The sequence below is a fragment of the Amblyomma americanum genome, chromosome 10 (assembly GCF_052857255.1).
Source record: "Amblyomma americanum isolate KBUSLIRL-KWMA chromosome 10, ASM5285725v1, whole genome shotgun sequence".
Classification (NCBI taxonomy): Eukaryota; Metazoa; Arthropoda; class Arachnida; order Ixodida; family Ixodidae; genus Amblyomma; species Amblyomma americanum.
In genome coordinates, this window is record NC_135506.1 from 38,002,073 (window position 1) to 38,026,428 (window position 24,356).

Below are 24,356 nucleotides of genomic sequence, written 5' to 3' on the forward strand. Positions count from 1 at the left end.
CCGTGGACAACTTCGAAGATTGGACGTTCAAAGGAGAGAATAATGCCTTGGCAGAGAATTTCGTAATGGACATCGCTGATTTGGCGGAGCGCGTCGTATGGGTCAAATTATCGGTGATGAAGCTTTTCATAGAGCTGTCGAATGCACCTTAGCCTCCATTACCAGACTTGCTCGCCGGCGGTTACTGACACCTGTGTGAATGTGATTTTTCTTGCTGGTGCCGGATTCGCGGACGAGCAAGTTGGCATGACTAATGAATTTCTCAGCGCCCGTAACAAAGACGTAAGCAAGTTCTGAAAGCAGCATTGCACTTAACATGGTTATGGCTTCACGGCTGTGGACTAAACGGAATAACCGAATCGCGTAGTTTCTTCGATTGCAGTGCTATATACAAAGGGGACATAAGAGAGTATGGTGTCCGAGTTTCGACGGTCCGCGTAGAAAAATAATGAAATGTCGGCGACCATCTTATTGAGCCGTTTGGTGAGGCCGTTGGTTTGAGGGCGTATGTTTTGCAGAGGTTTGTGCCTAAGTTCCTAACCTCCTGCGAAACGGCAGAGGTGAACGCTGTTCCCCTGTAAGTTAAAACGAACATGGATCTTCTGTTGAAAAGTGCAAGGTTGTGAATCGAGGTCGCAAATTCCGCAGCGGTGCTATTGGGAAGTGGCTTGGTTTCCCAATAATGGCTTAGATATTCGGCGGTGACCACTATGTAGCGGTTATCCAGCAAAGACCACGGAAATTCGGAAATTGGTCAAGTTCCTGATGACGTGGTACGAAACGTTTTTTCCGGGATAGGAGCACGAGAAAGTGATTCACCGTTTCTTTCCGGATTTAGAGACGATGGGAACATCAAATTAGTGCAGTCGAAGGCTCTTGTGTGCAAGCCGTCCCGAGAGGATCTTTTAAGGTTCGCCCGCCAACAGAGAGGTAGCCACTGACGACTCTGAAAGGGCGGCCGTACAAATTAGGGCGAAATTTCGTTACTGCCTACACATTTGCTCGGCATTTTATATTGGTGATGGGAGATTTAGCCTCGAAAAGTGACAAGGTGCGGCCTACGTAAGCGACTACTCCATCGAGACCATCCTGCCACTACAAAAGGACCACACCGAGGCCGACGTTGCTTGAGTCTGTGTGGAGTTCCATCAAAGTCCATCATCCACTAGAAGGTTGCACGAGTTGAGCAGAGCCCCCTGAATCCGTCTTCGAAAGCTTGTTCTTGCTGCAGAACCCAGAAGAACGGTTCTACATTTTTGGTGCTCAGGTATTTCAGCTATCGGGTAGAAGTTTCTCCACAAAACGCCAGTAACATGTGCAGAGACAAAGCGGCGCGCACTTCGCTTATCGGCGGGGACGCGAAGAGCAGTGATGGTGGTTGTTTTGTCGAGGTCTGCGCTACCTCCCTTAGCGCTCGCACTTTAAGCGCTCAAGGGAATGACCAACACCTCTGGTGCTCCTCGATGGTGTTGGAGAAAGTCACAAAGTGTTTAGCTACACGAGGCGGGCCTGCGATTTCAGATCTGCAAGCACAGTGTTCATCATCCGCTGAAAATTTCCAGGCGCTGAGAACAGGCCGAAAAGGAGCACCCAGAATACCTGCAAACCATTCGAGTCAATAAAGGCTGTGGTCTCCCGGTCACGTTCGTCCATTTAGAGTTGCCGATGGCCTCTACGTAAATCGAGTGACGAATAGTATGTCGCATAGCTCAGCCGTTTCCGGGAGCATCATTGCGCTGCAGATAATAAGCGCCTTTTGGTGAACCATAGAGTCATGGGGTATCATCTTTGCCACGAGAACAAGCGACGCCCATGAGAAGCAAACGAGGCTTCCCTCAAACCTGATCGAATGCCGGGGCACGCTGAGCTCCTGAATGATGACGGCTGCACCGTGCTCCCGAAGGAAACTGAAACCGAGCATCAGGCCTTTACAGCACTCGGGTAGCACAGCAAAGCAAGCACGGAAAGCAGCACCGCGGATCTCTACTTGCGAGGTGCAGACGCCAATTGTCGTCACCACATGGCTAGATCGAGAAGCCAGAAGTTTTCCGAAGGTGGTGGCGAACAGACTTCTTACAGATGAATATGCTCTGGTAGCAACGAGAGCGGGAACGTCGTGGTTGTCGCCGGTTACCGGAATTTGTGCGGTAACCAATCAGTCACAGAACGTCCCTGAGGTCGTCGGGTAAGGTCACCGTCGGTCAGATCGTCGCGGCATATTGTCAGGCGGAAGCCGACTATGCAGCAGCTATCAAGGAAGCTGTCTATCAAGGCGGCCTTGCACTGGAGGGCGCGGTCTTCAACTACACGAGGCAGGTCTGCCATTTCAGGTCGCCACGCACAGTGTCTATCCACTGAAAGTTTGCAGGAGCTGGGAACAGGTCGGAAAGAAGCACCCACAATTCTAGCAAACCACCCTGGTACTTGCTTCGGAGTTGACCAGGGAACGATGGGCGGCTTGGCGAAGAGAACAGCCTCGGGGATGGATACCGGGACTGCTCGATATCTCACTGCACGGTCGAGATGAGTCTCGAGAAGGCACCCTCAAATCGAGTTTTTGTCAAGGGAAGTTGCGGACGATGTGGCTAGGCTCCCCGCAGTTTTAGCAGAGTGGCCGAATATTTGGCGTGCGCCACATGTGCGCTTTAATCATGGTAATCTTATACTCCTGCAGCAGGGTGGTTCGAACTGTCATTGGGTACCGCAGAGCAGGCACAGGAGCCACGGGGGAAAAGCCTGGCGTCGCAAGTGCTGGAAAACTAAGTGCGCATCGCTGCAGGTCTTCGCGTAGGCTGCCGACTATTGATCGGGTGATGGCTACAGTATACGCCGCATTGCATCGTAGAGCGCTTCCCTTACAGCAGCGACGCTTTCCTGTGGAGCTTCGAGGTGAAGTTTCTTTTGTTCTTCACACACAAGGCGCCTCACAATCTCCTGAAGTTATAGGCTTGACGGGATGCGATGCTACTACGCTAGCCTGACGGCCGTAGTGCGCGCCGAGTTAATGCAGATAACGCTCCATACTCGGTCCCTCCTTGGTAAAGTCGGCCACAGTTCTTGGCGGGTTGGCGACCGATCCCGCTAACTACTCTTTCTTGGCACCGTGTATTAAGTAGCGTTCCTTCTTGGCCTCATGGCCTCTGTGAACATGGCGATGGTCTCGCTCGGCTGCTGCGACCCCACTCGTTCGGAACATCTGTAATTATTTTCCTGTTGGTGAAGGAAGCTTCGTCGTGCTCTAGCAACGCTTTTGCTGAGACTACAGTGCGAAGTAAACGTACAGCAATTTACGCTCACCGTGCAACTCGTTTCGCCGACAAGCTTTGCAACGGGCCTTCAACGTCCTCGAACAGGAACGAAGAGATGGACACCACCAGAATTCCGAGTTGTTGGGCTACCCGTGATGCACGTCATGGCCCTGACTACTGTTGATAGTTGGCCTAACTTCCGCTGTAGGCCTCGAGAAGCGTAAATGGGACGTCAGGCAGCACTAACTCCACCAAATATGTCACCGATCAACGGCTGGCGTACACAGGTAGATGACGAACAGTTCGGCCGCGTGCCGACGACACTACATGGGTTCGTAGTGTTGGGATTTCAATGCAGCTTTCTTGGTCCTCAAGATCGGCATTCCTGGATGGAGCTCTGTGGAATTCAGCTCATGCTTCCGCTTCTACCGGCATGGCTGTTATTGCCACATTTACAGCCCCAGCATAATACAAGCAAGCTGTTAGAAAATTGTAAGTCGTGTGATCAGATGAGGATCTAGTCAATGTACATTGCGCAGGTTCACGCCTGAATAAAACTTCCCCTAAATTTTAATGCAAGATTTGTTAGTGTCACATCTGGACACTGAAACTCTGTGGCAATTAACCTCGCGCCGCAGTATTGGTTATTGCAGCCTAACACAGCAATCATAAAGATATTCATAAATCCGAGTGAACTTGTTTTAATTATTCGCAGCATCCCATGAACATAATTTTTCTTTTGGCAACATCTTTCTATCAATACCGGCTTACCTGTCTTGAACCTTGGATCTTCTTCAGTAACAGCGCTGGTGGCTAGAGAGGAGTACAAAGAGTTGCTTTATTTAAATCAGTGTGCGGTTTAATGGCTAAGGTAAAAAGAAGTTCAGAAAATGCTTCTTAAAACGCTTTTCGAGACAGCGTTTCAAGACACGTAGTCAAAACGCGGCTAAGGCAAGAACAGTAAAAAAAAACGTTGCAACAAAAACGGTTGGGCAAAGGAAAAACTGACACCGTGCTTTAGGATGAATTGCTACTTAGGGCGTTACGCTCTGAAATAGAAAGCGGGTGGCAAATGATGCGGTGAGGTACGAGTGCTTAAAGCGGCTTATTCTGGGGCTCTAACGGTTGTTTTTGTGCTCCAGAAACACAGCCAGCACTCGTCAATTTTTGGTTTGTCCGGTTCCACATGGCACGTGCCCACCGTGCCCACCGTGCCAATCGTAGCAGATGGCACTTAATGACTGGTCTTGAGAGGTTGCTCGGGAATAGAAACCTTCGCTCAATCCCCACCGATTTACTACTGCACCACTGCGCCAAGAGTCGCATGATGGTTCTCAGCGATCAAAAGTGGAGAAGGAAAAGTTCCCCATGTATGGGCAATAACCTACTAACACTATCGCGTCATATCTTTGAAACAGAGCTGAAGGTTTCTTTCGCCGACCTTTGACTCAAGACTGTTTGACCTTGAAATTCGAAGCCTCAACCGTTTCCATTCCCCAAAAATCAAATATTATTATTATTTTTATTATTATTATTATTATTATTATTATTATTATTATTATTATTATTATTATTATTATTATTATTATTATTATTATTACTATTATTATTATCTTTAGTAAAAGCGATGTGCATGCACACCTAACTCCAATTTGTTCTAACCAAGATAAATCGTCGGCCATTTGTTCTGCTTCTATTAGGGTGAGTGCCACAATTCTAGAACCACAAGAGTCGGCGGAAATTTCAACTGCGACGATCCAATGAAGGCCGGGTGTCGAAGAAAAAATACCAAATCTACGTTGCGGAAAGGGTCAGCATTTTTCCTAATTACACTAGTTGTGAGTGCCAGAAGTTCAACAGTAAGTAATCATTGGTAAAGCAGCCTCAGCAAGTTCTTGTCACCATTCTCAATCCTGCATCCTATAGATCATATTCCATATAATTAGCGTAAAGAAGATATGCGGAATGAACATACAATCGAGGATAAATGAACTATGAGAGAGGCTTGCTATAAGTAAGTAGCTGGTTACCAGAGAAAACACTGCGGAAGTTACTGATAAAAGTTCAGGCTGAGAGATCAAATAAGAGAGCCACGTTAGTGGTCATGTCAAGGACATCTCAAAGCATTTGAGTAAGGAGACTCCAGTGACCACGAATCGGAATGCAAATGCGCACCTACATTTTTCTTAGGTATTCCCGTGGCATGTATCTTGTACCACGATCCTCAATCTGTAGCACGCTTCACAGTGCGCTTCAGAAGGACCGCGCTTTCCGTTCTCTCATGCTACATTACTGCGCAGTTTTCCGCAAAGAACCATTCATTCAGTGTCGTTAGATGCGGTGAGTTTGTAGGCCCTTACTATTTGTGCAGGCGGTTTATTAGCCATGCGGCACTTTCCTAAAAAGTTTAAACCGCATCTACCTTTCTAACCACAGCGCGCCCAACACGCTCTTGTTTTATTCAAATGATTGCTAGCGTCCACAAGCCTCTTATCGTTAAAACCGTCTAATTTTTCTCATCTGATGATCCGGTACGCTCACAGTCGCAGAAACGAAGTCTGTTTAGCTAACATCGGGCGTAAAATCTGCCTTGCGCCACGAAGTAATAGATGGCATTAGGAAAAGTAAAGTGAGAAGAGAACCAAGAGAAGAGATGAGCTGTAAAATGGTGGTCAACACACAGCATTCTCACAGCTTTCAAGTCGCTTACCATAACAGGTGAAGAACATAAGGCGGATGATTTATCGTGCTTAGGCCAAATAGAAATTATGGGCACTGGCACATAATTTGTCTCTGGCTGCGGTTCAAGGCTTGGTTTTGGTTTGGTTTGGTTTAGGGGGTTTAACGTCCCAAAAGAACTCAGGTTATGAGGGATGCCGTAGAGAATGGCTTCAGAAATTTCTACCTCCTGGGATTCTGACACCGCCCAGTACACGGACTTCTAGGATTTCGCCCCCAGCGAAATTCGTCTGCCGCAGCCAGGAACAAACCCCCGTCTTTAGGGTCAGGAGCCGAGCGCCATAACCACTGAGCCGCCTCGGCGGCCGATGCACGGTTTTCAACGTGAAGGTGGCTTTAGTCAAACGTCAACAAAATCGGACTTCAGCATCACCTTCTGGGCACAGTGTAAATCATTTTTTATGTATTTATTTTCTGTCCCATTTCTATTATCGGGCTTTTCCCTGAATTTTGTATATTTCTTTTTACCACTAGCTTAACAAAGGACGAAGGAAAAGACAGGCCTTTGTGTAGGAAAGGGCTAACCCTTTGAATCAAATTCCACGAACGAAACAGTGCTTTTTTGCAGCATTTGGGCTCTATTAGAGCATTTGTCCTTTCTTTCCAATCACGTGGAAGCAAGCTAAAAAAATACTTCCTGAGTACGAGGAGCACTAACATTGCCATAGGTAGGTATTAATATTCAAAGGCAGTAGCATATCAAGAGCCAAGGTTCTAGGGGCCTCTCGGCATACTATGAGCCGTAATACTCTCCGCTGGTTGATAGAAACCGACAAACGTCAAATTACCTTTGGACGGCTGAGCAGCACAGGAAGCCAAAAAATAAAGCCTCTGAATCTTAATGATTGGAACGAAATGTTGAATATTGACTATAGAGAGGGTGGATATGGATGAAACTGATCAGAGAACGTGCGAAAATTTAGAAACTAATCTGCCTAAAAAGATTACTTTTCTTTGCGATGGTATGATTATCTTCAGAACGATAGACAGCAGAAGGCCAATCTTTTGCCTGTACTTTATAAGAGAACGTGAGAATATAATGAACTATATTTCATATACAGAAACAGCGCAAAAGTGACCCTCGATATCTCTTTTCCTCCAATATCACAAAACAAATTTGATACAGCTGCCATCTGGTGTGTCACAACGAACGCTCCATTTCATTTCCATTATCTCCAGAGGTCTCTGCAACAGTGTTATTGCTCATGATGCACTGAATCACATTGCTATTCACTATAAGCGGAAAAGCGCTCTTCGAAGGGTGATAAAGCAATGGCAAAAAGGATGCCAACAGAGAGCCGCTCTCTCTATTTGTTCGTGAGAAAAGGTTACCGAAACATGTCATCAAGTGGATTGGAAAGATTGGGCTTACCCTGTCCTTTTGAGGATATTGCGAGACAGCTTTAATGCGATATTACCTATATACGCAGCAATTCCACGTTAAGTCTAATCGTTAAATGCCGCAAGTGAGAACCTAGATCAGCGTGTCCTGAACTACCACCATTGAAAAATCTTTTAAAAAAAGGCTTGCAGTGCACAGGTTTGCATACAACGGAAGCAAACAGACAGTGACATCGGAGCACACTGGTGTGCTCGTCGTGTTATTTGTGCTATTAATGAAAAAAAAAATGTGTATTTCATTGCCAAAAGACAAGTGTGTATCAAATAGTATGAAAAACATGCCGTCGGTGCGATTCCAGCCTACGGCCTCCAGATTTCCCGTCCGGTGCTCTGCCAGCTAAGCTATGGGGGTATTTCGAAAGTATTTATGCTGTCTGGAACCTAATCTGGAAAGCGTTCGCCTTTTGATGCCTTGGGTAGCGCAAGAAGGTCCATGCGCCGCTTCCGCCATCATGGTACTAATAGTTTTGCAGTACGTACAACATAGCCGCTGCGGACGAGGGCAACGCTGGGAAACTCAAGTTACGTTACGGGCACCATTTGACGTAGTACAGTTGCTGCTAGACAGAGGCTCTGGTGCATTATAAAAGCGGACAGCCACCGGACCTCCGTTGTTAAAGCTTTGGTTGCGGATCCTACACCCAGAATTTGGTTAATTGGTGGACCAAAATAAGATATGAAAACTTTCCCTAATGCTCCTCCCTGCGGTATCTGTTGGCTTCCTTCTAATCTATCACAGCGAAGCTCTCATAGCACAAACCATTTTTATTGTGTCCTAGGATGACTTTTCAAGCTCGAATGACATTATCAAAATGGCTGCAGCATGCAACCATTTGGTAATGGCTGCATTATAAGGTTAAACATCGCTTCTGTACGCAAAGCCGCTGCAGTACAGACACCCGACAAATGTAACAGAAGTCGTCCAGCGAGTACTTTGAGCAGCTATTAGCGGCGCGGCGCTCTCGACATCAATTTCCAGATCATGCGGCACGGAGATTTTGCGGCGGCTCACAATACCAGGCGCACTGCTACCGGCCTAGCTGCTTACGGTGCCGGTGGGCGCTTACGATGGTGGGTTCTCGGGATGAACCTGAAGCACTCTGGATACTTATCATTGGATATGGAAGAGTTTTTAACGTCACGTCTTCCTCCTCACTCACGTACATTCACCTCAACAAAAGATAACCAGTGCCTTTAATGGGAAACGTGCTCTACCGCTGGAGTGCAGTGTCGTGAAGATTGCATCCCGAAGCTACTTTTTTCTATTCGCTCCGTTCTGTGCATTCAGCAACCCTAAATCTGGGGAAATCTTTAGCTCCATTTTTGCACTATATAAAATAACATTAATTTCCCGCTATCACTGAGCGCACTTCCACACTTCACAGCCGCTTACCTTCAGTCATTGTGGTGGTAAGCTGAGTTGCTGGTAAATAAAAGTGGAGAAAATTACTCAGAGATCAGTACAATATTTTGCATAGTCTTTGAAAGGAGCTGCTATGGATTTTATTTTTATCCCCTTCACAAATATACCTGCTTGAATGCGCTTGGGTCGCCGTGAATTTAGATTCAGAAGTCTCGGCTAGGTGAAAGAGAGCAACGCGAAATTTGCACAGAAGACAGACACCGCATGAACTTGTACAACTACTTTTGTTCTGGCAAATCTGCGACGAGAAGAGGAATAATGCAAAAAATGAATACAAACGGCGATATTTTTAACGAAAGCTGTAATAGGACATATAGTAAAGCAACACTTCGTCCACGAGGGCTTGCTAGAAAAACAGTTCTAAGTGAGCGGTCTAATGAAGCTGGTGCTCTCTATTTGTAGAATCGCACCGGTGGTCTGTACGACCTCATCCACGCAGTCGTTTAAGACCGCTTCAATACGTAGTCTTGTGTACAAACTAGACATCCACGCGTAGTAGACAAGAATTTGCTGTGTCAGTAGGCCTCAATAGCTTCTCTAATGCGCATGTTGTTAAGCATGCGAACCTAAGACATCACAGTGCACCGAATCTGGATGAGACATGTTTTGCAAAGGGAGGCTGGGTGGCCTTTAATGCCATGCTTGATGTCATATTTGTGCTAATGCAAACTAGTCATAGCCTGTGCCTTTGACGCAAGACGGATCTGCATTGGTTTTTCTGCGACTTCTTTGTCCCATGGAACTAGTTGCTTTTGATGATTCGTTCTGCAAATTTTTCCTTTCAGTTGAACTTTGGCAGAGCTTACATGTTTTTAAGATTGCGCGAAAGAGTGTGGCAATAAGGAATATCTAGTGACGTCATTCTGATTTACTTCGATTTTAATCTATCTGCTTTGCAGCTTTTGGGCGACTGAAAGCAAATGTCATGAAGGGTAGAGCGCTTCTGACAAGCGATTGCATTGGTTTTCAAAACTGGAATGCATACTGTGTGGCCAAGATTTTTTGGGAGCGTCGGAAAAACTCAAGCTGTCAGTACACTCGCTAATGTCAGTCTACGTCCCACACATCAGTATATGTCCTTCGTGGCGAAAAATCAACTACACTACAATACACCTGTGAGCTGTGGGTTTCGAAAGAAAGACAAAAATGACCCGTGTAGTGGAGCTAACAATTTTTTCACTAATAGAACAAAGCGTCACTTGTGACCTTGCTCTTTGCTGAAATTATCCTTTAATGACTTAAAGTACCTGCCTGTTTTGTTCATGAACCTGAGAAAATAATTTATGGAAGCACGTCTATGACGTCAGGTGTTCGTGAATGATCGTGTCTATACTTATCGCGGAAACATAGCCTGTGCCTTTAATGCAAAACGTGCCTGCATTGGTTTTGTTGCCACCTCCGCTTCGCTAAAATTACCTGTGACGCGGAAAAGTCGCAAGAGAAATGCCTACAACAGCTTTCATGCAGGGTGCATATATGTGTCACTGTGTCAGCTTGTTTTTTGTACGTTTGCTTGTTCCAGGGCCAAGTGTGGTGAAAAGCATCCTAGGCAAGATCCTGGGTTGTGGAGAGATCTTCAAACTATGGAACAACTGACGCTTAATTGTCATGGGTTAACAGTTAGCTATGCAACAAATTAAGACGATAGACTATTTTTCGGCGTAAAGTGCTCGAGGTGATAAGAAGTGTCCTGAAAATAAGATGGCGTCACTACACCCAGTTCCGTGATTCATTCGGTTGTATGCAATCATGCTATGTAAGATGCACACATATTTCTTGCTTATTCAGAGTTATCAGCCATACTTAAGTGTTTAGATCATTTAACAGCTTACGTATAGTTTCCTTAGGTCACAGCGAAGCTCTCATTGCACAAATCATTTTTATTGTGTCCTAGGATGACTTTTCAAGCTCGAATGACATTATCAAAATGGCTGCTGCATGCAGTTATTTGGTAATGGCTGCTTTATAAGGTTAAGCATCGCTTCGGGTACGCAAAGCCGCTGCAGTACAGACACCGACAAATGTAACAGAAGTCGTCCAGCGAGTACTTTGAGCAGCTATTAGCGGCGCGGCGCTCTCGACATCAATTTCCAGATCATGCGGCACGGAGATTTTGCGGCGGCTCACAATACCAGGCGCACTGCTGCCGGCCTAGCTGCTTACGGTGCCGGTGGGCGCTTACGATGGTGGGTTCTCGGGATGAACCTGAAGCGCTCTGGATACTTATCATTATATATGGAAGAGTTTTTAACGTCACGTCTTCCTCCTCACTGACGTACATTCACCTCAACAAAAGATAGCCAGTGCCTTTAATGGGAAACGTGCTCTACCGCTGGAGTGCAGTGTCGTGAAGATTGCATCCCGAAGCTACTTTTTTCTATTCGCTCCGTTCTGTGCATTCAGCAACCCTAAATCTGGGGAAATCTTTAGCACCATTTCTATTCACGTACTTCAGCACTATATAAAATAACATTAATTTCCCGCTATCACTGAGCGCACTTCCACACTTCACAGCCGCTTACCTTCAGTCGTTCCGGTGGTCAGCTGAGTTGCTGGTAAATAAAAGTGGAGAAAATTACTCAGAGATCAGTACAGCAGAAATATCAATTATTTTGCATCGTCTTTCAAAGGAGCTGCTATGGATTTTATTTTTATCCCCTTCACAAATATACCTGCTTGAATGCGCTTGGGTCGCCGTGAATTTAGATTCAGAAGTCTCGGCTACGTGAAAGAGAGCAACGCGAAATTTGCACAGAAGACAGACACCGCATGAACTTGTACAACTACTTTTGTTCTGGCAACTCTGCGACGAGAAGAGGAATAATGCAAAAAATGAATACAAACGGCGATATTTTTAACGAAAGCTGTAATAGGACACATAGTAAAGCAACACTTCGTCCACGAGGGCTTGCTAGAAAAACAGTTCTAAGTGAGCGGACTAATGAAGCTGGTGCTCTCTATTTGTAGAATCGCACCGGTGGTCTGTACGACCTCATCCACGCAGTAGTTTAAGACCGGGAAACTCATGCAAGTTCTCTGCAAGGACAACGTGATCAAAGCCGCTTCAATACGTTGTCTTGTGTACAAACTAGACATCCACGCGTAGTGGACAAGAATTTGCTGTGTCAGTAGGCCTCAATAGCTTCTCTAATACGCATGTTGTTAAGCATGCGAACCTAAGACATCACAGTGCACCGAATCAGGATGAGACATGTTTTGAAAAGGGAGGATAGGTGGCCTTTAATGCCATGCTTTATGTCATATTTGTGCTAATGCGAACTAATCATTTAGATAGCCTGTGCCTTTGACGCAAGACGGATCTGCATTGGTTTTTCTGCGACTTCTTTGTCCCATGGAACTAACTGCTTTTGATGATTCGTTCTGAAAATTTTTCCTTTCAGTTGAACTTTGGCAGAGCTTACATGTTTTTAAGATTGCGCGAAAGAGTGTGGCAATAAGGAATCTCTAGTGACGTCATTCTGATTTACTTCGATTTTAATCAATCTGCTTTGCAGCTTTTGGGCGACTGAAAGCAGATGTCATGAAGGGTAGAGCGCTTCTGACAAGCGATTGCATTGGTTTTCAAAACTGGAATGCATACTGTGTGGCTAAGATTTTTTTGGAGCGTCGGAAAAACTCAAGCTGTCTATGCTTTGCGTCAACGACTTTGAATATTATGATTGGTAGGTAAGGAGGTCTCTTATACGGTGTTCATAGGTGCTTTTCCCAGTGTGTGTTAAGGAGGAATAAACATGCTGCAATCATGTAGATGAGGGCTTACAACGGCAGGTGCTCTGCAGCCGCCCTATTTGTTTTTTCAAGAAGCAGCGTCTAACAGTACACTCCCTAATGTCAGTCTACGTCCCACACATCAGTATATGTCCTTCGTGGCGTAAAATCAAATGCACTACAATACACCTGTGAGCTGTGGGTTTCGAAAGAAAGACGAAAATGACCCCTGTAGTGGAGCTAACGATTTTTTCACTAATAGAACAAAGCGTCACTTGTGACCTTGCTCTTTGCTGAAATTATCCTTTAATGACTTAAAGTACCTGCTTGTTTTGTTCATGAACCTGAGAAAATATATTATGGAAGCACGTTTATGACGTCAGGTGTCCGTGAATGATCGTATCTATACTTATCGCGGAAATATAGCCTGTGCCTTTAATGCAAAACGTGCCTGCATTGGTTTTGTTGCCACCTCCGCTTCGCTAAAATTACCTGTGACGCGGAAAAGTCGCAAGAGAAATGCCTATAACAGCTTTCATGTAGGGTGCATATATGTGTCACTGTGCCAGCTTGTTTTTTGTACGTTTGCTTGTTCCAGGGCCAAGTGTGGTGAAAAGCATCCTAGGCAAGATCCTGGGTTGTGGAGAGATCTTCAAACTATGGAACAACTGACGCTTAATTGTCATGGGTTAACAGTTACCTATGCAACAAATTAAGACGATAGACTATTTTTCGGCGTAAAGCGCTCGAGGTGATAAGAAGTGTCCTGAAAGTAAGATGGCGTCACTACACCCAGTTCCGTGATTCATTCGGTTGTATGTAATCATGCTATGTAATATGCACACATATTTCTTGCTTATTCAGAGTTATCAGCCATACTTAAGTGTTTAGATCATTTAACAGCTTACGTATAGTTTCCTTTGGTGTTAATTCGTCTTCTGTAAAGAAGCAGAGAAAAAATCACTGTGGTAACAATATAGGAGAATAAAGCAACTTTTTGACAGTCACAATAATAACTTCCTGATAATCTTTTTTCACACGTTGTTTCTGTCCGCGCAAAAAATACCAGTTTCCACGCGCTGTGAGTGATGTTAATTCTGAGGCAAAAATCAAAAGGTGACCTTTCAGAGTATTAAGTAATATTTTTGTATAATGTTTTTAAAAATATTTGAGATGTATATTTAGGTTTAACAGACGTCTAAACTTGGTTGTCGAGATTTTTGGCCTACGCGAAAGACCATTCGTAATTAGCACACAACAAAAAGTACAAGAGAAAGCACTAAAGGAAGAGAAAGATCAGACTGGCAAATATACGAAAAAGGGAGGAAGAGTAAAAATGGTGATGCACATTCCTAGCTGTAATAGTAAGATAGCTTTTAAAAGCGAATTATAAGAATGTGTGTAAATACCATGAAAGCACAGATTGCAAAGCCTGCCAGATCTGATCTTCTGATTACTTCGAGTCATTAGGGGTGAACATGACATCCACACTTTTTTAAGTGCTTGCTGAAGAGCTTAAAAGAACTGCGCAGTGAACGGGTCGGTTATAGCTTTATCGCTAAAGAACGGAAGTTCCCATGATAAGCAGAATACATATTAGACTGAAGCGTTGAATGACGGTTCTGCAGCGATGAGACGTATGTATACATTAGACGTACATTACGGCATCACCTGAATGGTTTGAAGCTCAAAACAAAATTAGCGGACGTGTATTTTAACACGAAAATCTACCTAATTGCTTTCAGCACCTCCAGGACCGTTCTGCGATAGGTGAAGTGGGCAAGGCATTTTTTACTTGTTTTTCAGCTCTTCACCACGTAAAGAAAGATCACAGTCACAACCCAGCAACTGAATAAACCCACTGCAGCATGCTGGCACAAGCGTACTGGCTTTCTCTACGCGGTTATCCACAAAACAGTGTTACGCAGGGAACTGTATGTAAATGCTAAAGAACTCTGCTTCTGCATGGAGTTCTCGGCGCCAGCTACACGACTAGTTCAGACACTTCTTTTTCTTGTCTTTATCAAAACCTCCAAAAATGGCTCCAAAGACAGTGGCCTAATTAGATGTCCCATAGCTGTGGTGTGACAGGCATTAGCAACGTCTACTCTCAAACACACGCGATGAGCACGGAAGACATGCACCATGTGCCGGCTGCGTCATGTAGAGCCTTCACCATCGGCCTTAAAGTCAGGCCTGGTCTATGGGGAGGATGGGAGGAAGATGGTTCCGCTGATGACCACTTTATTAACACTGGACGTATGCTGCTCTAGCGTTAATGACAGACTGTCGATTTGCTCTTATCCTCACCCACTGAGTCTCGGGCATTACGCCTCTTTAAGTTTGATTCCGCTTCATCTGAATTCGGTAAGGTTGCTTTGGGTACCAGGTCACATGGGTTTTCACTTAAATGAGGTTGCAGATTCCTTAGCAAGAGCCTCTCTCTGCGGCCCAATTGTTGCTGTCCTGCCAACGTGTGCATATACAGCTGCGGTTAGGTTTCGCAGCTACACAATATTTCAGGAAATTACTGCCTCGGCTCTTACATCATCCCCCGAATATCAGCATCTTCTGCATCCTTGGTGTAGCAAAGACTGGTGCTCACGCAGACTAGAGGTCTCTTTCACGCGCTTGCGTTGCCGGGTTCCCCTTCTAAATTTCTACCTTCACAGATCTGGCCTAGCGGCTTCCCCATTGTGCCCTTTTTGTGCCGACCCTGAGACAATAGATCACTTCCTGCTGTTCTGCCGCCGCTTCTCTCATTTGAGGAAGCATCTTTTGCAAATTTCATTTCATCAACTGGGCTTGCCTGTGTCCTCTGCGGTTGTTCTTTCCATTGGCGCTTTTTTGCTTGGACGAAGCGACAAGAGAGCGCGCTCTGATGTGCAAAATTTTCTTCAAGAAACGCAGCGCCTCCCATTCTAATTTCTTTTTCCCGCTCTCAGTCAGTACGATATTGAAACATTACAGGCATTGTATACTATTATGCACATTAAGCCATTGCCCCGTCTTCGATCTCCAAGTTAACAGGACCCCTGTTTTTCCGTCTTCCAATCTCTCAGGCTACATCCGATTACCACTCCTTTTCCTGCTAAAAATCTCATCTATCCAGCAATTAACCGCCTGTGTCTTGGCAGCTAAGAAGCCCGTCTGGATTTTGAAGAAGACGAAGTGTCCCTGCTAAGGTGGCTGCACATCGCTGCAGTGAAAAATCTCGCCATCCGCATAAATACGTTCCTTATATCAAGAGAACTGACTTCGCAGAAACTCAAGAAGCTCCCGAGGCTCATGCGCCGTCTGACTGGGTGGCAGTAAGCATGTCCTTCAGTCATCCCGGCAGCTGGACTGGGCTCCGAGGCTAGGCCTAGAGCCGCCGGTGACGCGCTGGCAGAGGTGGCTTCGCCGGCGTCGGTCCCTGCTCCCGGTCCATCAGCGACAGCGCACATCCCGCCTTCTTGAAATGCACCTCAGCCCGTGAGCGATCTGCCCTCTGGTCGGAACTCGGCAATGGCTGCCCAGCCTCCACTGCTGGATGGGCCTTCCACCGTGCAGCATGAGGAGGAGAGCTCTCCAATGGACCTGTCTTCAGCCCCTCCATCCGTGCCATCGGCTTTCCGCAGTTCTCAAAAGCGCCCATCAGCGGATACTGCGCAGGTTTCGTCTTCTGCAAACTCCAGCTCACAAGGCAAGCGTTCCTGCCCAGCGTATGCCAACCAGGTGGCTATGCCGACGTCGGGATCGGTATCGTATAAAGTGGCCATTAAATCTCTGGCAGTCAAAAGCCTGACAGACATTCCGAACAGGATTCTTCAGGCGAACCTGGAAGAGTGCCTTGGAACCAAAGGTTTTCGTGGCTTCACATCTAGAACTTACTCTATTACCATCGCTCTGTGGCTCCCGACTTTGGCTGCTGTCGAGCGTCTGCAAACGCTCAAGTGCATATTGATTACAAGCAAGGTCTCGGTGCCGGTTCAGGTGTACCTACTAGAAGGTTCGGACCTACAACGCTGTGTTGTTTACAACGTCGACGTTGCTGAAGACCAGACGACCCTCCAGCGTGAGCTGTACTGTCCAACCCACCGTGTCATCGTGTCACCGTGTCAGGGGCTCTCGTTCATCGTCACTCTACAGGCACCATTAACTCTCCCAGAACGACTTTACTACTTTGGCTGTATTCTGTGGCCTCGCCCTTATAAACCGAGTGCTGTCTACTGCTACAGCTGTTTCAGACCTGGCCACATGCGCCGATCGTGCCCTTTTAGAACAAAGATGAAGCTCGCCCACAAGGCACACCATCTTACAGGTGCAGGCTTTGCAAGACTGACGACAACGAGATCAGCTCTCAAACTTGCCCAACAAAACAGAAAGCAACTGAGATATTTCGGCGTAGGATCCGTAAGCAAGTGCTTCATAATGAAAACAGAGCCCCGATACAGACATCCAACAGGTCTGCTGCTCTTCAGTGGGATGAACACGACTGGCCGTAGCTTTCTGAACAAACTTGCAATCCACCTGCAGCCCCTGCCCAACCGTCGTACAGCGATAAAGTGCGTAAGGATCACCGTCACCTGCAAGCTACACAAAAGCACAGCATACTAGAACCTCTGCGGGAGGACATGGCAGCAGTTGACGACCGAATTGCACGCCTTTTAGCTGAGGTCTCTAAGCTACGGCAACGCTGTGAACTGCTTGCTCGCCGTAGACAACCAGCACTGCAGCACTGCAGGATAACTCAGCAACATCCCTCCTCCGATTTATGGTAAACCAGTTATCTAACCTGACATCAATTTTATTACAACGCTTTGAAGCCTAATCGAAAATGACGAGTGCACGTTGTTGTGGTGTGTTCCAATGAAACTGCAGAGGCCTCTCTACAAAGCTGGGAGAGCTAAAATCTCGACTTCGCATGAACAAGCTCCGTGGGTGGGCCCTGCTACTGAAGGAGACCGATGCCTTGCCATCTATTCCGGGCTTTAATGGATACACGTCTCCTTCAATGAACGACCGTTGTGTGCACACTGATGCCCCTCCGGGAAAGGCGGCGGTGTACATTGATGCGCGTTTTCCTCAAGTTCGCCTCTCTCTAGAACTGGTGCACCTCAAATCAAGAGGTAGTCGAAGTCAGTAGCTGTGAAGCTTCCCAAGACAACTGTTGTGGTCGTGTCATACTATGTAAGACCCGCCAGTGGATCTCCCAGCATTAATCTGGGGTGGTTATTAACTCTACGACGACAACACTCAGGGTGGCCTGTTTTAGTCGGTGGTGACTTCAGCGCCCCTCATCGGGACTGCGGGGACCCCACTTGAAGCCCCCGTGGTAGGCGTGTGCGGGACGGATTCGCAGATGCACTGTTTGTTTTACTCAACCATCCAGATTCAGCAACGCGGACTGTGCACCATGCTCGCAGTCCAACATGTGCTCCGGACCTTACGTGGTGGTCAGGACCCGGGACTCTATCGTGGCACCTGGAGCCAGAGTGCTGGGGTAGTGACCAATATCCTATCATCGGTCTCCATCCATCAAGGGCCCGCCAATTACGCCGTAGGTGTTTTGTGGTCAATTGGGACAAGTTTCGCACCACCGTCGAAGATCTCTGTCTGCAATCATCTACACTACTTGTGGACTGCTTACAAACTGCGCTGAATAAGGCTACTGCTGTCACCTAGACGGACGTGAATCGCCCGGCGCTGGATGCTTGTCTGCTTAACCTGTGGGCTGCTTGCCGACAAGCGGAGATGGCAGCTTCCCGAGACCCGACTTCTGCGCAAGCACGGACAAGGCTGAATTACCTTACTACTAACGCTCGTAGATATGAGCGCGATCTCTCGCGACGGCAGTGGCATGCGTGGTGTGAGCAGTTTTCGAGAAAGTCATCGAATGCTGCACACTAGCGAACGTTTCGTGCAATGGAACATGGTTCCCGTCGTCCTGACTCAGCGGCCACGGCATGCTTCGCAGCTAACTTAGCTACAGATGAATTCGCCAGAGAGGCAGCGCGGATGTTTTTCCCCAAGTATGTGTTGCGTCAAAGGGTCATAGGAGCCCCCTTGGCTGCCATTCCAGCACGTGTCGATAAGCTCCCATATACAGCCGACGCCGAGGGAATTGCAAGCCCATTTTCAATGCCCGACTGTCTTGCAGCAATAGACGAGGCCCGTCGGAAGACTTTGCCCGGTCCCGACTCCATTCCGTACGATGTTTACAAGAACTTAAGTTCCGCTGTACTGCCTCAACTCCTCGCCACCATTAACAAGGTATGGATAGAAGGCGCCGTACCAGAAACTTCGAAATCGGCTATTTTGATCCCCATTTAAAGCCGGGGAAGCCGCGACAGACCTCAAGATTTTCCAGCCTATATCGCTTACGCCAACATTATGCAAGCTTACCGAAATAATGCTTGCCACACGACTGTCGTGGTGGCTTTAGCACCATGATTTCTACCATCCCGCCCAAATTTGTTTTCGTACGTCCATAGGTACAGAAGATGGACTGGCTGTCTTGGCGTCAACAGTTCTGGCCTCAACTCGCAGCCACAATGTACGTACTGTACTGGCCATGGACGTTGAAAAGGCGTACGATAATAACAGTCATGCTGTCATCCTGAAATCGCTTGACATGCTGCATTTCCTCGTTAGAGTGCGCAATTTTGTTAAATCCTTCCTTGAAAGCCGACACTTTGCCATACGCCTCAGTGGTGAGGCCGTCGGATTATTTGTGCCTCATCGCGGCGTTCCTCAGGGATCGGTGTTATCGCCAATATTAGTTAATATTGCTTTTATCCCCCTTGCTTGGCGCTTGCATGATGTCTCCGAGATTAAGTTCTTATTGCATGCTGATGACATAACGGTGTGGAGCACTCAACGACCTGATGACTGAAGCAGCAGGCCTACAATCAGCCATAGATATCACTTCGACTTTTGCTTCTTCAATTGGTCTCCAGCTTTCAGTGAGCAAAAGCACGTTCGTGTTATTCGCCAACCGCTGGCGGCGCCGTAAACTGGCTGCAACACCAACTCGTCTCCATCTATCCGGAACTCCAATTCAAGAAAGTTCGACCGTAAAACGCTTCACAATACACGAGTCAGGTCAGGCTAAAAAGCAAGCAATTCAGGCGTTGGGTCTGATTAGACGCATTTCTCCTAAAACAGGCGGAGCCCGTTCTCATGTGGCACGACAGTTGATGCGGGCGGTTGTGCAACCACGCCTCGTTTTTAAGCCCAATTCCAGCATTTGACGGGGGCTCAATGGGATCGTCTAGAAGCTGTTTTGAGAGGCAATGAGGGCCATCACTTGCCTTCCCCGCATTTCCCCGATCGTGGCGCTCCAAGAACATGCGCAGCTGAATACACTAGATGAGCTGGTGCAGCAACGACGGGATGCTCGCCGCCTAAAGCCAAGCCTTACACACACCACGTGTACACTCAGGGCATATGATTCATTGCACTCCATTCTATAGCCGCCTTCGCCAGTTCTTCCTCACTGGCGTTTTGTGCAGCTAAGCGATACCAACCCGACTGATCTACGTCGGCCATCATCTATCCGCGCGGCATCGTGGCTTCGCGACCGAATTACATAGCAAGACGCCCATATGCCGCATGGATCCATCGTTATGTACGGTGATGCAAGCATCCAGGCCTGCGAAACAACTCCGGGAGTTTACTGTCCTTGCAAGCCTGCTCTGAAGGTTTCGCGTTAAGGTTTCGCCTCTCAGAACCTCCTTCCTCCCTCTGTGCGGAGGTGCTTGCGGTTCAAGAGGCACTTGACTGTGGCCGCCGTTCCCATGCTACCCACGGCCCGCATTGTCATTCGCACCGACGCTCTTAAGTCACGTACACGCCTACTACGACGAGTCAGTCGCACCCAAGAAATCTGCCAAGACATCCATCGTCTAGCGGCACGCATCCCGCAACAAATCCGTATTTAGTGGGTCCCGGGTGACCTCCTGAGCGCACAACGCCGCGCAGATTGTGCGATCCGCCTTTCGACCCCAACCTCTTCTTTGCATCGAGTCCTCACTCTGGATGACACCACCCTCCTTTTAACAAGAAAGGAACACCTCCGGCGCCGCACACGTGCTCTAATCCCTCCGTGTGCAGTAACCCTCCCCGTGGCCTTACCCGTGCAGAGGATGTTGCCTTCGGAGGATACGGGTCGGGGTTACCCTAACTCCAGCTGTGACACGCAGGTGGCCGCATTTCAAAGATTTATATCCCCGCCCCCGGTGTCAAGTCTGCAAGAACAGAGACTGTAAGGCGGATATCCACCACCTGTGTTGTGGGACTGCCCGGCGCTGAGGCCAACGAGAATTCGGCACCTGGCGTAAGTGTGACTCTCACCGGACAATCCGGATTAATATATTGCATGAACACAAGGTCCATATCATCGTTCACTTCTTGATTTCATCAAATCAGCTCAAATGTTTTATTTATTTAGGCATCTTACTCATCTCTCCCTTCATAGTTTTTATGCCCTGAGGCAATAAACATCGCTTCAACAAAAAAGAAGCCCGTCTGATTATTCCATGCTTTTCTTGATCTTCAACTTGGGATTTCTTTCGCCCCAGCATATTAGATGAATGCTAGGAAATTGACCTTCATACAATAAGGTATACTGCTGTTGAGGCGCAGTGCCATTACAATCAGAATTTTCAAGTTTCAGTCAAGAAACCCCTTAAGAGGCTGCATGCTTACCCGCGCGGAGCGAAGATGTTTACTCTTGATTACGATTGCCCAGTGTGAGCTCTTATTCAGCTGACCCTACTTGACGCACTAGCAGTCACCCACGCTGTGCGACTTCGAAAGCTTGGTGAATCCTACCTACTCTCTGATAGGCATACTTCTCGCGCAGCGAAAAGCAGCGTGTTGTAACTCCTCCCTCGTAATAGGACTTTGATATTTACAGGGAGAACTCTGCATTAGCTTAAGCTAGACAGTTGTTTCGCAATTAAATTTTTAATGCAATTTACTTCTATCTTTCGACAAGACTGCATACAAAGCACTACCGCGTCCTACTCTTCAGCGCTTTAACAAAGGCAAAGAATTTCGTGCTTAAACGCTATCCTTGTGAACACCACTGAGGAGAGGCGATGGATGCGTGGAGGGAACACTTCAAGAGCATATAGCGTTGAACAATGTAGAAAGAATCTATGTAACCGATTGGTGGGAAATACTAAGCTATAGTTGGCGGCACTAGTGATGCGCAGACTGTAGGAAATTTGATAGAAAAAAAAGAGCACAGAAAAACTTGGGGAGCCCCTGGATCTCTGCTCAAGCTCGTGTGGAGAACTGAAAATCACTATACACGCTCTAAGGCCACCTTGCAAATTTCTCTTTAAATAAGCAGATTCCCTCAAATAAAGCAGATTCTCTATCGGCACTCGTGAGTTCTGCAAGGAATATATATTACACGCCGACGATAATATACCGAGACAGGTAGAGCCAGTGGAGTCTTTCGTATCAGCGTTATAATAGAACATTCCAGGAAAGCATCAAATTTTATTAGCTGTCAGTTCATAGAGCGCACCCCTAATGCTAAGGATGGTTAGGATGGTTAGTGTACTGACTGGAAACCCTTGAAACAGAGCATATTATCGTAGTGGTTTAAATCCAGCCGTGTGAACGCCTTCAGGTATTCCAGCTGAAAGGCGCCAAGAAACGGCATCACCGCCTACATAGCACGCCCAATACATACTGCTCGCCCGACAACATGGTGAAGACCAGAAGAGGACAGGCCACTGTCCTACAACCTGCGCGGATGAGATATTCTCGTAGAGTAGAAGTGACAGCGGCCAAGAGATTCTGGAATCTCCATCGATAAACTTCGCAACGAACTCCTCTCGCAAGAAGCAGCACTTATTCTCGCCTAAGGCCGAAAGTCACGCATGTCATAACTTTCCTTTGAACGTATCTCAAACAATAAATCTCGAAAATTCCCTGAGAGTAAAATAATCATTCAAAATAACCTCGTTCCATACTCAAAACCAATGTCTTTTTCGTCTTTTACGAGCCGTTTGGAGAGCGCGGGTTTTAGTGAGAAAGCACTAAACGCCCAGACAAGAATTTTGGTGAAACGCGGAGTAACACAGGAAACCTCGGGACACACTCCCACGGCCGTAGCGCCAGCTGTGCGAATAGGAGAATGAACTTGAGACTGACTTTGGCCAAATCTAGCCCAGCAACAGCCCACAACGACGTAGAGTAAATATCGCCGTCACTCGGTCTCGAACCCACCGCGGCGCGAACAGGTCAGCTGTGCTGGCCACTGCAGGAAAGCAAATGTTATCGCTGTACATTCCACATCGTCTCCTTCATCAACTTTCAATTGCGGCCCGATCAGATCAGCTAAACCTTTATCACAGCTTAACCTCAGTTTAATATCGTTGCCAAACGTACCGACGATTCAGCAAAGCAAAACCATCAGCCAACCAAGCTAAACACATGCTTTCGTACGACTACTGGGTTTAAATAATAAAAACCTAACACTTTTTTCCCGTTCTTGGAGGAAATCGCGCGCCTGTATAGGTGCAAATGAGAAGGAAGCAATGGATGTAGACAGGAGAATGTGTGGTTAGGAGCGTGGAAAGAAAAGGAAAAAGAGAGCTGGATTAGGCCGATCGAAACGAGTAGCCGCGGAACGGTGGGCTCCTGCTGCTTCAGTCGCTATCTCAGGCCAAGCTTTGCACCATCCTGGCGTGCGCAACTACGTCGTTTCCCGTAAAACTATCTACATATGCGCTGTTGCCATGTGCGTTGACTTCGTTCATTGGGAGCTCTGGGGGGCTGTTGTCAGGCTGTTATTGGGGGCTGTTGAATTTAACTGTTCAGATTGCATTATAAGCGAATTATCATTTCCTTTCAGCCTTCTCTGTTCCCAAACTCTTGTTTGAGAAAAGTAAAACTCAATTCTAATATCGTTCCCTTTGTTGTCCATAACATAGCATAAAGAAGAAGAACGTGGGTATACTAACAGAAATCCTCGAAGTATGCTTGAGTTCGTGGTTTTACGCGAAATCGCAGAATACTTGTTACCTTATTCATGCAGGCCTGGCCTGAGAGGGGGACACTTTCCGCAAAGCAAACAGACGTCCATGATTACGTAACGTTGTTCCGTATGTGTGTATATATGGCCCCCGCTTAGCCCATCAAATAAACCAGAATATTGTTTCTGAACATAGGACGCACAAGCGTGACATGTAACTACCACAAAACAGGTTAATACCTGCACGGAACAATTTGATGGTGGCTGGAAGTCAGAGGGCACGTTATTCCTCATTGTTTTTAGGACTAGCCATTGATAAAAAATGCTCGATTATCCCAGAGGTTGTCGCACCAAAAGGAGAGTATACTGGCCGCAGTTATTGGCACGCGCTCAACGTAACCGAGAAGCGCAGCTAGCTCACACTTTGTTAGCCTGGGCGAGAGTTGACTATTCGTACCAGAAATTAACCACATCGCGAAGGCTACGCTTTGAGTCACGGCACTTTCCAGATTAGCACCGCATTCCTGAGCAGCTTCATGGCTGCCACCTCTCACTGAACTGGCAAAATTCCTATGTCATAGACCTTCAGTTAAAAAACCGGAACAACTCGTCGCAAAATAAGAAGCGAAAGAATCGTGAGCTGTCCAGATTGCATTTCCATCAAATTTCGAGCTATTCAGAAAATTAGCATAAGTGAATATCCTTGCATGTCCTGAAAAATTAAAAATAAAAGTCCTCGCTCGTATGTCGAATGTAATAATAGCTAATAGCACAGGAAGAGACAATAGCACATTCCGGCAGCGTCGACGACATCTGTGTGAAGTTCCCACCTGACAAG

The 24,356-nt window shown here is 46.9% G+C and overlaps 1 protein-coding gene across 1 annotated transcript in view; it reads right to left on the minus strand.

The window, feature by feature from the left end:
* The window catches only part of LOC144107007 (uncharacterized), an 88,183-nt gene that overhangs the window by 49,292 nt on the left and 14,535 nt on the right, over positions 1-24,356 (minus strand). Inside the window, exons 5-8 of the mRNA XM_077639979.1 lie at positions 13,449-13,478; positions 11,334-11,363; positions 8,782-8,811; positions 4,020-4,061 (exon numbers count right to left, since the gene is read on the minus strand). Of these exons, the coding sequence (XP_077496105.1) occupies positions 4,020-4,061; positions 8,782-8,811; positions 11,334-11,363; positions 13,449-13,478 (132 nt within the window). The remainder of the gene's footprint in view (positions 1-4,019; positions 4,062-8,781; positions 8,812-11,333; positions 11,364-13,448; positions 13,479-24,356) is intronic.